Here is a 17,052-nt window from a genome sequence, read left to right on the forward strand (position 1 = left end):
CAGGGGAAAGATGAAAACAAGGAACCATCTGCAAGTAATTGACAGGAGGCACGACAGAGGGCGGGGCTAGGAGTGACTACCCTGCTGACACGAGGGAGACTAGAGGCAGGGCTGCAGGGAAGCCTCAGTCTATTCCCACCACACAGTCTGTAATGTAAGGTGACAGTGTCCAGGAAGAGCAGGCTGCTGTATGCGGAGGAGCTGTGTCCACTCTATAGGGGCTATAGGCGGCAGTCATGGCAGGCTCTCTATATAACAACCTGGTGGCCAAGCTGGTGATGACTGGCGACTCCAATGTGGGCAAGACGTGTATAGTGAGCAGGTATACAGAGAACACCATGCCCTCCTATATCTCTACAGTAGGTGAGTGACCCCTCCTGTCCAGAGCCGGCATTACACCGTTTGTTCTGGCTTTCCCTCCCCTACACCCTGGTATATAGCACCCATACTGACCTGCTGCTGCTGGTACTGCCTCAGCACAGCTCTAAACTTATGTGACTGCTGCAAGGGTGAATAGATGCATAGGGAACAGTAATCTGCTGTTGTGAAACTACAACTCCTAGTCTGCAAAAGTCTGCCAGGAAGTAGTAGTTTCACAACTGAATAGACACAGACTAGCAGTACATGCTGAGGGGTGGATGCTAGAATGGAGTGGATACAGTTAGGGGCCACAGAATGGCAGTACATGCTATGGGGGTAGTAGATGTTACAATGGAATGGATACAGTTAGGGGCTGGGGGCCACAGAATGGCTGTCCGGGCATGGTAGTTTGTAGTTAATAACTAGAGAGTCTGAAGCTTTCAGGACTTTCTGAGAATAGCAGTTTCACAACACTTGGAAAGCTATAGGCTGCCTGGAAATGCTGGGGGTTGTAGTTACACAAGAGTTAGAGAATTGTCCGCTATTCAGATATTTTGGGAGTTGTATAGTGGAAGGCCACAGGGTAACAGGACATGCTAGGAGTTTCACAGCAGTTGAAAAGTTACAGACTAACCAGCATGCTGGGTGTTGTAGTTCGACACCAGGTAAAATGCTATGTATTGCAGATCGCTGCTGAAGGACGTAAATCGCGAAACAAATGGGGGAAATTCATCAACACATCTGCAGCAGTTATGTGAAAATATATTGCATATGTTGTACAAGCTTCTCTTGCATCCAAAATGTGACACATTCCATTTGGTGCCTTGCTCATAACATTTCACCAATGGGGGGGGGGAGAGCAGGAAGGCTGGAACGGGACAAAACAACATATACAGGATGCATATGCACTTTGGCCGTAAGACTGTGGCCTCTGCTAGAACATAGACAATAGAATGAAATCCACTAAGGATACCCCCCTACCCCCCCCGAAAGGAATACCAAACGCATTGCCAAGCGGTGTGCAATGGACCCCATAGACTATAATGGGGTCCGTGTGCGCTCCACGTGGTGTCCGCACAGAACAGAAAGTATTTTGTGATCTACTTTCATGTCTGTATGATTCGTGTGGGCAGCATGTGGAAAACACACGGACCCCATTACAGTATATGGGGTATGTGTGCTTTCAATGCACACCACTTGCCAGTGCGTTTTGTATTCCGTAAGTGGGAGGGGGGGGGAGGGTCATCATGCGGACTCTGTACGGATTACCAAATGCAGATGTGAACGAGGGATTATAATGGAGTACTTCTAGTGGATGAAATTCTGACCATGGCCATGTGATATACAGGCCATGGTCATGTGATGGACACATAGGTGTACTTATGTGTCCATCCAGGGAGATGAGGTGCGGCAGCCGCGGCAATTAGATTTTTTTTCTCCTTTTTTTTTTTCCCCTCTAAACTAGCGCAGGAGAAGGCTGCTCTGAAAACAACCCAAGCAGCCCTCTCCTGCGCTGGTTTAAACCTTTGATGGCATAGCCATTTGCGCAGTTACCCAGGCACTGTTACCCAGGCCTGGTAGCCCTAGTATCAGCTAAGGAACTAGGCTGTGTGACGGCAACATAACATAATATCATTGAATGCAGGGCGTGCCTGGATATTTCTATTGCCCGAGGATAGAACTGCAGTATTCTTACATGAACATGGTCAGTAGTTCACTTGAAGCTGCTACTAACTTCTGTGAAATTCCAGACTGACATGGAGGACAACATTTCCACATTTCCAGCCGGCACGGAAATAGTGACATTCTCCTCTGGACAGGCCTGAACTGCTTGACTTCAGAGTGCGGTCATGGTTTTCAGAAATACCATTTTCTCTTCTTAAAGGGTTCTATGGTATCTGCATGCTTTCTTCTAAAACAGCACCACACCTGTCCACAGGTTGTGTGTGGTACTGCAGTTTGGCTTCATTCACTGCATTGGAGCAGAGCTGTAACACCACATGCATCCCATGGATAGGGGTATTAAGGGTAAGTGCACACGAGGTTTTTTTGGTCAGGATTTTGAGGCCATATACGCCTCAAACTCCTGACCAAAAAGACGGCTCCCGTTGAAATCAGTGGGAGTCAGTCAGTTCTTTTTTCCAGGAGCCGTTTGTTCTGGCTCCTGGAAAAGAAGCAGGATGCTCATTCTTTCAGGCAGATTCGCCTCACGAAATCCGCCTGAAGATACTCCCTCTTGAGTAGGCCCATTGATTTGGGCCTAATCCAGAGCGGAGTGCGTGACTGGATGCTGGTGCACTGCACCGGCATCTGTTGCAGCTACCCATATTTTGGACCGGAACCTGAGGCGGCGGCGTCCGCCTTAGGTTCTGGTCCAAAAAACTCAGTGTGAACTTACCGTCAGGGAGGTAGCTGTTGGCTGAAAAGATAATATATGTGTGTCTGGGTTAAAATGAATGTTGAGAAAACACATCACTTTATGGTAATATTGCAGATATACCGGTAAATACATTCAAACAGGATGAACTTGTCAGAAGGAGATGGTTGCATTCCTCTAATACCTTAAAGTCCAGGCAGGTGGCCAAGAGTCAATAATCTTTATTTTAAGAGTCTTAAAATGTTTAATTGAGCTCTTGAGATGGATAAGGGCGTTATCTGCCATTGTGAATGTTTTAGGTGTGTTGTGTGACTAAGGTGGGACTAAAGCCCCTAATAGACAACCAGATATTCTTGTTACTTATTTGGTGAACACTCACTCCCGATGATAGCCTTGTATACTTGTATAACAGTGCCGCCCAATCAACAAGTGGTTTTGACAAAACAAAAAAAAATTGGGGCAGATTTAAGGTTGGCACTTCATATGCCAGTCTTAATAAAGGCCCTAAGTGGCGCAAGGCACGTTTGAGTTGTCAAGTGGCCTCTTAATATACACACCATTGCACCAGAATAGAAGTCTACGCCAGTCAGGAACTGGTATAGAGTTCCTGTATAACTCGTGCCCGAAAACACGGTGTGAATTATAATAAATACCTAACAACCTATGCCTGCCTAAGCTTACCCCGCTCCACCCACTTTCACGGAGAGTAGCTAAATGCAGAATAGGGAATGTGTAGCATCTTTGGCGCCAGAAAACTGGTGTCTATGTGATGATAAATTCCCTCATTTGTTCTTTTAGCATCACATTCCTCCTTATGTCTTTCTAATATACTAAAGGAGCTCTAAACTTTTTGATAAACAACCTATTTAGACCTAAAGCAAAGAAAAGTAATATTGTAGAAACTTTTTATAGCTGGCAACATGATCCAGTTTGCTGAATGCAATCAATGTCAACAGTGGAAATGCTCATTGTGTATAACAGGGACAGGCATTCATTGTGTATTGTCTGGGTACTTACTAAAGAAATCTAATATAGGAGGAACTATTCTCAAATGTCTAGCGCTTTAGAATAGATCTATTGTTTGAAAGACTGTAAGCTTTGTATGACATGTATCTGGTGACGTGTATAACATACATATACAGTACTGTAGCAAAAGAAGTCATGTACACACTGTGCTCAGTATCTTATATAATTGTGAAAAATCATCTCCATGGCTTCTTGTGTTTTCAGGCATAGATTTTAAGACAAAGACAGTCCTCATTGACGAGACTCCACTAAAGCTTCAGATCTGGTAAGTATAGCTGTCATATAAGGCCTAATGCCACATTAGCTGTCTCTTTGATGAACATTTAGGTGATATTGTATGTTCTTTTTGATGCATGACACTGACTTTTCATGTCAGAATCAGCATAAAGAATTCTTTAGAAGAGTCCTTTGACAATAAGCTTATCACAAAGTGTCTCCACTGCTGGAACCCCCTGCAAATGGCTGTAAATTGTTGGTACTGTTCTCTGACTATAGGGGGCACTGTATTTTGGATAGCAGTATTATATTATGAACATGTTCTATTTTTCTCAAACTATTCTATAAATGGTGTCTACCACCTACCCCAAGCATATTCAACTGCCTCACACTACTGTTATTAATGTCCGGTGTTGTCATCTGTAATAAGATGACAGCAGCTGACATTAACAGTAACAGAGTAATGGACACAGACGTAGTCACCTCTTCCTGTGTCTATTCTCATAACTCTAGTGTGCACTACATGATGGACGCTTTCTTCATATTTACTTTCCTATTGGAAGAAAAATTCCTACACGCATGATTTTTTTTTTTCCTCTGTCAGAAAAGTAAAAAACATGATGGAAGCATCCATTATGATTTTTTTTAGTTTTTTTTTACATTGTGGTGAATGTAGACAGACTTCTGCCAGAGGGGGCTCCACCTGCATCTATCATTTAATGTCCGTTGTTCTCATCTTGTGATGGGTGAAGGCAATGGACATTGAATAACGGTATTGTGAACCTACTCCTACAGAGAACATTACACTGATAATTTATGTGTGTAAGATTTTTATAGAATTGGAAAACAGACTTTGAAGTCTCATACAAATGAGACAGCTGGTGCACATCAGCCATGGGAGCACTGCTCTAATAGGATGGGTGATGTTATAGCAGTGGGATCAGTTCTTGTTGACTCAGGAGATGGTTGGGATCATAGCAGCCAATGCAGTGCTCCAGGTCCAGAAGGCCCTCCCCGAAGTATCTCATTTGCCAATCTATAAAAGTGTCATAGATGGTGGAGGCAGTAAACAATTTTCAATTTCCCCTCCAAAAATTTATTTTTATTTTTTTTTTTAAATGAAGTGGCTTATAAAAGAAATGTGGTCTATAAATACGGGTGCAACTTTTCTCTTTTTTTCTCGCACTGCTAGTTATCTTTAAATTTACCTTGTGCACCAGAGCTTGGCTGCGGCTGCATTGGCGGCCACAGGAAAATTACAAATAACAAGAAAAGTAATTTAGGAAATCATTGGTGCATTAGTGTCAAGTCATTGAACAAACTAGAAATTCTGTATTCATGTAACTGTGAGATGAGTAAGGTGGCAGAGCAGACCATTGCGGTGTTACCGCTGCACTCTTCAGCTATTAGTTTGGTATGAACAAGGACAGTGCGTTAATATTTATACATGTGATCTGTTGTTTCTGAACCATTATCCTAATTTGATGGTTTTCTGATCTTGTGCTATTAATGCAGTTACTACATTATAGAATTATCTAGTATTTCTGAGCAAAGTCTGATCTCTCCTCTAGTGACCTCATACCGCCATATTTAGTTACTTTATTCATACAGTACATAAATAATAATTATTTTGTTATCAATGACATTAGATGGAGATACGCTGTACTTCTTTAGGTGATATTCCTGGGAGAACATTTAGAAAACGGCCTATTTTCCACCATGGCTTGTTGATAGTTACTGTACTACTGGGTTGAGTATGGAAGGAAAGATGATGGTCTGTCTTTATAGAAATACATTTGCCTCAAATAAATTTTAGTAAAATTTAGTATAATGGATAATATAAGTTGTTTTCTAGTTTCAGAGAGTAAAACAAAGGTAGAAAAATCCATATGCTTGACAGTGTTTCACCCCTTAGTATATGAAGTTATCGATAGTATGTGGTACGCGAAGTAAAGTTGGCCAAACACATTGTTTGAATGTAGCCGGCACCTGCCGATTGTGGGCTTAGACAGATACTCATCTCGAAGACTACATAAGAAATGAGATGAGTAAGACTTCTGTAAATGCTTTGGAGCAGCAGTGATAACTTGACAGGAACAAGATCAGACTTGTAACAAGATTGTTGTCACAAAGCCACAGGACAAACTAGGAGCTGGGACCTGGAACACAGAACTCAGCACATGATGTGTGGCTGCTCATGGATACCTGTCAATGTCAAACATCAAACAGTTGGATATCTATTGGTGTTTGGGTAGATGGTAAAGAGTCTGACTTTGCCATTAAAACCACTGGCTAAAAATTAAGCTGAAAATTGTGAAAAAGTAAATGGTAAATTAATATTTATGATTTCTTTGTGAACCAAACATGTAGTTTCCAGTTCAGGAATGTAAATTCAGAGTTGTCTTACGGTAGGTTCACAATAGCGTTCAGGTCCACATGGGTATCCAAAAGACGGAGACCTTGTCTGCTTAAAAATCGATTACTTGCAGGATCCCATGGACCACGTAGACTATAATGGGGTCCGCTAGGTTTCCGCCAGTTTCGGTAGAAAACTCCTCCTTACAGGACTTTTATCTCTGCCGATGTAACCCCAGCACTTACAAAGTGCATACTCAATTTCAGGGAAGGAATGCTGATCTCCATTATATGTTGCTATAATTCATTACTGAATGTTTTCAGGGACACGGCAGGCCAAGAACGGTTCCACACCCTAAGTGTCAGCTACTTCCGTGGTGCTCATGGCTTTATCCTTGTTTACGATATTACAAATTCAGTCTCATTTGAAAATACATCTTTATGGATGAAAGACATTAAAATGGTAAGACGTGTAAATATGTTTCAGAAAATATAAGCCCTTCTTTAGAAAATCTGAAACTTTGCGAACAAGAAATAAGTGGTTTAATTGCTATAGGCTTCTTTAAGATATTTTAAATTAGGAAAGGCAAACACATTGGTTAGAAAAAATATCTAGAACATCCCTATTTTTACAGAGTCAGCGTTGGCCCCTTCCTGAAACACCTGCCATCACTGGTAACGTGCCCTTTTTTGTCAGGTCATATAACTTATATTACTGTTGATAAACTTTATTACTTGTACTGTTCTAAAAATCCATTTTTGTTTTAGGGGTGTGTTATGTCACACCTAGCAGAGTTTAAATAGGGACTGATTGTTGGTGCATGTGTGGTAGTAACACTAGTGTATTGAGGTCTACTGGTTCTGTGATCACATATCAGAATACAGAGACTGGAAAAACATTTGCAGACAGAAGCAGCTGTGGTCAAAAGTCAAAGCACGGCCGTGGATATCAGCTTTGTGCTGTGCACGATTGACGGTTTTCACTGATACTGGTGCCCGTAAACTTGCATGTAACTCTGCAGTAGTTAAGAGGACGTAGTTTTGTGTTTTTTGGTCACAAATTTAAAAAAGTGTCCTTTTATTTCTCATGTCAAGCTTTGACTTTTGCCTACAATTGCTTCTGTCTGTAGACGTTTTGTCGATCTTTGCATACTGAAACATGATCACAGAACATCAGACTATGACACACTCCGTATCAAGAGCATACCCACATTCAGTCCCCTTTAGAAGCCTGAAATATCACACTGCTAAAACCAATAAACAGATGTTTCAAATAACACAAATTAATAAAGTTTATCAAATGTAAGATGCGTGACTGAGGAACAAAGCATGTTGACATGCATTTCCTGCGAAGAATCGAAGTCATGTAATTGATATTGTTGGATTAAATTAGCACTGGAGGAAAAATCAGACATGTGTAAGACTTGATATTACTTTCTTCTAATATGGCAGCAGTTTCCATTGTGAGACTGTCTGTCATGTACAATGGACATGTGATTTGTACTTTGCAGAAAGCCATTCATTTAGAAAGTCACTGTCACTTTGCAATTTGCTTTTGTGATTCAGAAAGCTGGTGAAGAAGTAGAGGTAGTTCTCCTGGGAAATAAATGTGACAGGGAAGACGAACGTGAGGTTTCGAAAGAAAGAGGGGAAAAGGTAAGCATTGATTGTCTCTGCATAGCAAAGTATTTGAGTTAGCCGGGTACACTGCATCTGTAAAGCGCCTGACCATGCAGCTCCGTCATTAGGAACTAATGTTGCTTAGAATGGAATTCTCTTTCTACAATATTGATTGCGCCTTCTTCTTAAGCAGCAAGTCTGAAAAATGTCTTTTAATTCACGTATTAAAGTTTTATCCACTGGTTCAAACTTTGGAAGCTTATATATTACATATTAACATTCTATTTGTTACGATCTACAAAATGAAATGGGTTACAAATATCATGAAATCCAACGTGTCTCCTTCGATTTTATAACCTTGGATTTTCTCTGTTATTTCACAGTATATTGCTTCTGTCTGAAAATAAACCTTCTAAAGGGTATGTTTGCATTATTTGTTTGCTCAAGTAAAATACTGAGCACTGCTGAGGCACCTATTGCCATAGCCTGCACATCCAAGTCATATTGATAGAGGGAAGGTGGGGGGGGTAGAAGATTCATTGAGAGAGATGAAGCATGCTTCACAGGGAATGTCAACTGAGTCTGCAACTCCAAGGGCAGACATGTTAGTTTTTGCACACGTTCACCTGCTTCCTCTAACTGTACATAAATATGCGTATACTGTATACTCACTCTAGAGGTTGTTAATGGTGTAAATGGCATACTGTAAAAATCATGGCTTTGTTCTAGTAACATCCCATTGGGACATTACGTAAAAATAATCCTCTGTGGTAGACACAGGAACAGATAGACCAGTCCTGTAGGACTATGATTACAAAAGTCCTAGATCTCTCTTTCCTGAAATACTAGGGTGGAAGTAGGTTATTGAGTCTGTCTACTTTTGAAATCATGGGAAAAGTCATATTAAGAAATATACGGAAGTATAGCCTCATTGTAATCTTCACCTTTCATACTTGGCATAGTGAAGATAATATTAGGGTGTTGACATTTACACCATTTATTCTGATAGCCAGCCTGTTTTAGGATACAGCAGTGCACATACCTGTATGTTATACAGGTAGTGATCATATTTCATAACATTGGTAGTGCTGTCATGGTCTATTGTACATAGGATAAAAATGTGGTTCCTGACAATTTTGATAGTATTCTACTATACACATGAGGTTTGTACATTAATACAATTTCCCATTGAAATCAATGGAAATGTTACATGGCCATTTCTGACACATATTGTATCAAAGAAGACACGTTATAATCCGTGGCAAAGCATGGCAGATTCATCCAGACCAGCCTTAAAGGGGTGTTCCCATAACTCTTGTTCTGCAGCCTTGAAGGCTCTGTGCTCTGTTCATTTCCTGGATTTCTCTGCACATTGGTGGGCGGGGTTTCACTTGCTCTGCTATCTGCTATGTTTGCAGTCAGTAATGAGGGATTGGTTGTAAATGCATTACCACAGTATAAAGCTGATGTGGAAACTGATGTAGCAGAGCTGGATTTGAGTCAGCTTGCATTACATACAGAGGTAAGGGACTCCTTATCTCAGCCCTTATCAGCCAAATTCAATGAAACCGGCTGATATGTGGAAAAACTGAAGATAGATAGCACAGTAATCCCGGAGCTCTCACCTCCCCCTTCCCCTATCTGAGGAGCTCAATTGTTTGTCAGCCCATCCCCCCCCCCCCCCCCCCCGGAAAACAGGCAGCTAAGTCACTTATTTAGGAAAAGTCTTAAATCCACATAAACTAGCAGTATAGATAGGATGCTTTTCATGGGACAACCCCTTTAATATAAATGAGTCTATGGTGATGGACCCTGTGAAGGTGGAAGATTTGTACATCCTCCACTTGCCATGCGCCTCTGCAGATACGTTCACCAGCTCATAGATGATGTACATTTGTCAACATTTACGCCACTTTTGTTAGTAAATTTGGCGCAGTACATTGGTCCACACTATGCCTGCTTACCTTTAACAAAAAGTGACAAGGCTGATGTAAAAACACCAATAGTGGCACAGAGTCTTAGTGTTTCTGCACCATTGTGATCATAACCTTGCAGGTTTATGATAAGATGTTTATTAGTTATATTTTTGACACATTGAGGTGGCTCTTAAAGGGGCCATTGTATCTGAGTCTGCAGGTGGCAGTACCTGAATGATACACTGGTACACGTCCCAGATTGGAGCACAGGTGACAGCGCCCCCCCGGGGTATTACATTTTTAAACAGTTCATCCAGGTCCACATCCTGATGCATTGCCATCATTGCCGTGATGTGGTGGGATATGGTGACAGCTCCAGGCCCCGGCTTTGTACTCTGCCAGGAACAAGATCTCCTTAGTTAAATACTCCATCACAGCAGCCAGGAATACTGGAGCATTAGCACTGAAGTGTTTGGAATAAATCCCTTTCTTCAGAAAGTGATGAATACGGCCAACTGGAAACTTCAGGCCAGCTCTGGATGTTCTGCTCGTCCTGCTCATTCTTCTGTGTTCTCTGTGAGACATGTTCACAAGGAACAGAATGGCTACCATACAAGACAATAACCAAAAATGAGGGTATTATAGGTGGAGGTGGCTGCTAGTTAAAGCCAGTGCTGTTCTCTGATTGGTGGAGAGCCAAGTAGCTGACAGCTCATAATGGTGATGACCTCATGGGTGGTTCTATCTTTCTGGGCATTCCCCTTTTCTAATTGGTGGAAATTCAAGCCAGTACTGAATATTTCCTCAGTGGTTTTTCAGTTATCTGGCCAGTAATGTTGCCCTCTGGTGATTCGAGCCTAATACGGAACGGAATGCTGCAACGGTATGCCAGTACACTGCATCGCTATCCCGTCGTGACTAGCCGCGTGGAATGTTCACACAGTGGAATGCAAATTCCGCCGTGTGAACATACCCTTAGGCTGATAGCGCTTGTTCATTCTAATACATTGTAGCAAACCCTCAGCAATGTGAGCAAAACAAGAGATGAGGAGGACTTGTGAAGTATGTATCGTATGAGTCAGAGCCCTCAGTTCAGAACCACGGGGGATAGTTATTGATTCTATGCCACATTTCCCAAGCTTTATGACTTTTTAAATGCCACTTGAGACATATAGTGTTACTGTTGACATTTTGGGCATAATGAGGGCATGCTAGGGGCGAACCATCAAGCCTGCCAGATTTATTATCATTTACACCAGAAAACTTGCGTAAATGATACTGGAAGTATATACCAGTTCATAGGCAGAGAGTACACCTTGTCATAACTGAGGTACACCCTTAGCCAATGTAGGGGATATGAAGACTGGCATTGAATACACCAGTCCTATTGTGTATTCTAAATCTCCCCCCATGTCTCCTATGTAATGGTATAGGACAGAACTATGGTACAGTATGGATAGCTTGTAAGGCTGCCCTCAAAGACAGCTTCCAGTACTGCAGGAACACCTAAAGAAGACATCACAATATCAATACTAGACTATCCCAGAAGATCCTAAATATTCCTTATGGTTATCCATGTCTCTCCAAGCACCTGCTCTTTGCCCAGACATTTAATACAGTCATAAGCCCCAAAAGTCATCAAAATGGGAAGTGTATCAGATGTGTTATCACAGGGCCTGCTGTCCATAGTATACAGTCAGCATTACATCACCATCTGCAGTACCCCCAACTGTCCTGCCCTGACCACATGCATGGTTCTGTACTGTCAGCAGTGCTGTGCTGAAATTGTGCTGTCTTGATGGAGACTACAGCAGTATGGGCACCCTTACATCTATGGGCACACAAATAAGGATCAGTAGAATCCCCCTCTTTATGTAAACCTGTAATCTCAACTAAGTGGCTGTCTGTCACTGATATAGGAGTATTCCAGTACTGTTGATGAGGGGCTACATAGAGGAGAGACCCCTACATATGAGACATGCTTTATACATTAACTGTTCCAATTTCTATCACCCTTTTCCTACACCGTGCAGCTAAAGGGATTTCATGGGACTTGCATATTGTTGATGACGCTAGGCTGTTAGGCCCACCCCTCTGATAGTACAATGCTATAGAAGAGTACTTTCGGGGGCGTTCCTTACAGTCCAGTGATGACTCCATGTGGTTAGACTTGCCCCTCTGACAGTGGAGAGCTATTGGTGCCAAAACTAACGGCACCGGTATCTCCTGCACCCAGGCACACATCGGGAAAGCTGATAGTGTGCTGAATTAAGCCTCCGCTTTCAAGTGGTATATAATCCCATGGGGGCTAGAGGATGTGAAAGGTTCTCTTTTTAAAGTTTAATAACATAGCTTTAAATTATTCTTGGTATTCTATTTCTTACCAAAACTAGTTTCTACAGTAATACATGACTAATGCATGCTTAGCAATGTCACCTGCCACATGTAAATACTGTATAAAGTGTCTGCATTGGTTTTTCTGATATAGCTTGTCCACCTAACATGTTGCTTTTGTTTTCTAGCTGGCTTGGGAATACGGTATACCATTTTTTGAGACAAGTGCCAAGCAAAATACCAATATTGAAAATGCATTTCATATGTTGTCAGAAGCCATATATGAAAAAGTAAGTATTCTGTTCTACTGATAAATGACTGCTTTAGGGACACCAGGGACACCCTATCAAACCAGCCACAGTGCATTGCAGGGGACATTATACTGAGAACCATCATACATTTAGGTACCTTGCAGACCACCATCGCCATGGTAGTCAGATATTCGTGTATTTCATGGATAGCACACTGACCCATTCTTTTCATGGTCCTGTACACATGACCGTGAATTTCAAGGTCCCTTGTGCAGGCTGAGAGTCCGGGCGCAAAATATATAGAACAGATCCTGTTCCTGTCCCACTTAATGAAAGGAGCCATGAAAGCACGGTCCGTGCATGGGGGGAAGGGGGGACAAAGGGATGTATCCCATGTGCCGGCCATGCTTTTAATTCATGGTAGGCTGGTTGCAGCACGGTCGTCTGCAACCAGCCTGAGTCCAATAGATGCACTGTTTCCATAAAAATATAATATGTATACAAATATGCAAATGAGGCTGAAGTGCAGTTGGGTTGGGTGTTCCAGCACTAAAGGAAACGTCAGGGGTGCAGATGCAAGCATTCAACTAGCAGTGGCAAAGCTGTAGCATAGGAATCAAGTGTACAGGGGCAGAGATTTAAAGGTGTTGTACCCCTGTGAATAGGATAGTAATAACTTTATAATCAATAAGTGTCCCACCACTGGGGCCACCACCAATCCCAAGAATTGGGGTCTGGTTCCCCCGTTTTGATGGAGTGGCAGGCATACCTGAGATAGTTGAGCTCTATAACTCTGTCTCTTGCATTCCCATAGTGAATGAATGGATTAGCAGGATGAGAGAATAAGGCACCCATGCTCTAGACTGGTGACACCAGACACAAAAATTAACTGCACTGAGTGCTCATAATTGGTTGAGACTAGAGAAAAAATTCCAAGAGTGCCAGAATCGGAGCACCTTTCACCATCTCCATGAAATTCAGCTCCTTGCATACTTTAATAGGTGCTGCTCTACTGGTTCCAGCACAGTTGGAATGTTTTCTATAGCCCCCAACATTCCTGAGCAACCAGTGCTATTAGTCTTGGTGCCTGATATGCTGTTTACGCTCTGTACTGTCAGGTGGGAAGACAAGCAGTGTGACTCTGAGCTCTGACAGTGGCTGCTTCTGAATGGAGATCTGAATCAACCCCCTGCCTGACATCACCCTTCTGACACTACAAAGCTTAAATAGCACATCTGGCACCAAAACTAACAGCATTGAGCACTTGGGAATGGTGTTCGAATCCGTGGAGCAACAACTATTAACAGATGCTAAAAACTTGATGTGATGAAAGGTCCTATTTAAAGGAATGCAAAGACCTGGAGTTGGTGGAGGTGGTAAAATGTCCTCTCTACCACATTAACTACGCTATGGTACACGGAACTTCAAATTGACTTTTTCATTGGTTTTCCAATGTCTTTTGCTGTATTCGCCAATAAGATAGCATAACTGCAGCGAGTTATCAGTGTCAAATTAACCGTTTATTCACCTATAATTTTAGGTTACTTGTAAAAATAAGGGGTCACTCTGAATCACTATTGCTCAGATATGTATGTACATACAGCACTTCTACATATATTTGAAACCTTTGTATTATACAGTAGGTTTGTCCGAGCTTCAGTTGTATGTATCCCCTACTATAGAAGTCTGAGAATCTACTGGCATCTGAGTCTTCAGTTTTGTTTTAAAGTTTCATCTTGGAATGTTTCTTTTTCAGAGATCATCTGTATTAATTCATCAGAATGTGGTGGATTTGTCAGAACCAAAGAAAAGCTCATCCTGTATGTCTTGCAGGTGACAGAGCTAAGAAACCACTGTGTCAATACTCATCAAGGAAGATTCAGATATATACTGTCATGCAGTATTTTTTTCAGATACACACTGGAATACGTGTGTGTGTGTGTGTGTGTATGTATATATATATATATATATATATATATATATATATATAGTTGGCCAAAAGTATTGGCACCCCTGCAATTCTGTCAGATAATACTCATTGTCTTCCAGGAAATAATTGCAAGCACAAACTCTTTGGTATTAATATCTTCATTTATTTTGCTTGCAATGAAAAAACACAAAAGAGAATGAAAAAAAAAAAAAAAAAGTAAAATCATTGATCATTTTACACAAAACTCCAAAAATGGGCCGAACAAAAGTATTGGCACCCTCAGCCTAATACTTGGTAGCACAACCTTTAGACAAAATAACTGCGAACAACCGCTTCCGGAAACCATCAATGAGTTTCTTACAATGCTCTGCTGGAATTTTAGACCATTCTTCTTTGGCAAACTGCTCCAGGTCCCCCCTGAGATGTGAAGGGGGCCTTCTCCAAACTGCCATCAAGAGATCTCTCCACAGGTGTTCTATGGGATTCAGGTTTGGACTCATTGCTGGCCACTTTAGAAGTCTCCAGTGCTTTCTCTCAAACCATTTTCTAGTGCTTTTTGCAGTGTGTTTTGGGTCATTGTCCTGCTGGAAGACCCATGACCTCTGAGGGAGAGCCAGCTTTCTCACACTGGGCCCTACATTCTGCTGCAAAATTTGTTGGTAGTCTTCAGACTTCATAATGCCATGCACACGGTCAAGCAGTCCGGTACCAGAGGCAGCAAAGCAACCCCAAAACATCAGGGAACCTCTGCCATGTTTGACTGTAGGGACAGTGTTCTTTTCTTTGAAGGCCTCTTTTTTTTTCCTGTAAACTCTATGTTGATGCCTTTTCCCAAAAATCTCTACTTTTGCCTCATCTGACCAGAGAACATTCTTCCAAAACGTTTTTGGCTTTCTCAGGTAAGTTTTGTCTTCCTGGGTATCCTACCATACAGTCCCTTTCATTCAGACGCCGACAGATAGTACGGGTTGACACTGTTGTACCCTCGGACTGCAGGGCAGCTTGAACTTGTTTGGATGTTAGTCAAGGTTCTTTATCCACCATCCGCACAATCTTGTGTTGAAATCTCGTCAATCTTTTCCATCCACATCTAGGGAGGTTAGCCACAGTGCCATGGGCTTTAAACTTCTTGATGACACTGTGCACGGTAGACACAGGAGCATTCAGGTCTTTGGAGATGGACTTGTAGCCTTGAGATTGCTCATGCTTCCTCACAATTTTGCTTCTCAAGTCCTCAGACAGTTCTTTGGTCTTCTTTCTTTTCTCCATGCTCAATGTGGTACACACAAGGACACAGGACAGAGGTTGAGTCAACTTTAATCCATTTCAACTGGCTGCAAGTGTGATTTAGTAATTGCCACCACCTGTTAGGTGCCTCAGGTAAGTAACAGGTGCTGTTAATTACACAAATTAGAGAAGCATCACATGATTTTTCAAACAGTGCCGATACTTTTGTCCACCCCCTTTTTTATGTTTGCTGTGGAATTATATCCAATTTGGCTTTTTGACAATAATACCAAAGAATTTGTGATTGCAATCATTTTCTGGAAGAAAATGAGTATTATCTGACAGTATTGCAGGGGTGCCAATACTTTTGTCCAATATTATAAACATATATATATATATATATATATATATATATATGTGTGTGTGTGTACAGTATGTAGCCATTTACAAAGTAAACTCTGCTCTGACAATTGTTTGGGTGATACACACAGCATACCATATGTACAGTATATGGTATTGCAAGCCCTCGCAGGCAGGGTCCTCTATCCCAGCGTGCCAGTCGGTCATTGTTAGTACTATAGCTGTTTGTATATTTTGTGTACGGTGTGTAACCCCCCCCTCCCCCCTCCCGAATGTAAAGCACCATGGAATTAATGGTGCTGAGTAGCACTATGATAGTATCTGTATATACGTGTACTGTATGTACATGTTCTAAAGCAACTATCTAGCCTTTTTTTTAATGCAATATAAGCAGGAGGTATGTGTAGAAGAAGGTCCAGAAGTACCTTTACTGACCACACCAGAATTTTGCTTAATGTTATCTGAAACCATCAGTTTTTGGCGGGGCCACTGACAATCCACTGTCGGTGTATGGATGGCAAACATACCATTGAAGACCATAAGGATGGGGCATGTTGGATTACAAAATGCCTGATCCCTTGTACCCCAGTGAGACAAACGTAGTCTGAGTCAAATTGGCTTATTCTCCATCTCTGTTACAGTAAGTGTACATATTAAGTTGGATGAATGCTATCTCCATGTACAGTATGACCAGCTTGTATGGAAATGAAATCTTTACATCACAGTCCAGTACATATTCACATTTTGCCCACTTAAGTATCATTAAAATGGCCGTTATTTCATTATTATTCTTCTAAATGAACTTGTGTGCTTTTATTAAATATTCCTTTGATACTCTTTGTGTTTGAGTATTAGTATGATATAGGCTTCTTTTGTACTATTGTATATGCACTCCATTCATCCTGAATCTCTGTGGGCTACGTGATTTTCAGACAGCGGGATTTTCTGAATCATTGGGCTTTTTTTTTCTAACCTTCCATGAAACTGCAGGAAAACATTGCCATCATGACAATGACTAAGTAGTGGCCCATTGTCTCAGCACTGAGTCAGTGTCCTTTAATGGAAACTAAAAAAAAAAAA

At 41.6% G+C, this 17,052-nt stretch overlaps 1 protein-coding gene across 1 annotated transcript; it reads left to right on the forward strand.

The window, feature by feature from the left end:
- The first annotated feature begins 207 nt into the window (after positions 1–207).
- On the forward strand, positions 208–14,292 carry LOC142201313 (ras-related protein Rab-10-like). Its single transcript, XM_075272150.1, has 6 exons — positions 208–363; positions 3,968–4,028; positions 6,659–6,797; positions 7,901–7,990; positions 12,393–12,494; positions 14,212–14,292. The coding sequence occupies exons 1-6, from the start codon at positions 237–239 to the stop codon at positions 14,290–14,292; spliced, it is 600 nt and encodes a 199-aa protein (XP_075128251.1). The 5' UTR covers positions 208–236.
- The last annotated feature ends 2,760 nt before the right edge of the window (positions 14,293–17,052 follow it).

This window comes from Leptodactylus fuscus, chromosome 4 (assembly GCF_031893055.1).
Source record: "Leptodactylus fuscus isolate aLepFus1 chromosome 4, aLepFus1.hap2, whole genome shotgun sequence".
NCBI classification, from domain to species: Eukaryota; Metazoa; Chordata; class Amphibia; order Anura; family Leptodactylidae; genus Leptodactylus; species Leptodactylus fuscus.

Bases quoted from the DNA above. Each gene is read 5' to 3' on its own strand.
- LOC142201313 (XM_075272150.1), top strand. From the start codon at position 237: ATGGCAGGCTCTCTATATAACAACCTGGTGGCCAAGCTGGTGATGACT. The intron at 6,798-7,900 runs GTAAGACGTGTA...TTTGTGATTCAG, and splicing joins GGATGAAAGACATTAAAATG to AAAGCTGGTGAAGAAGTAGA. The intron at 12,495-14,211 runs GTAAGTATTCTG...TTTCTTTTTCAG, and splicing joins CAGAAGCCATATATGAAAAA to AGATCATCTGTATTAATTCA.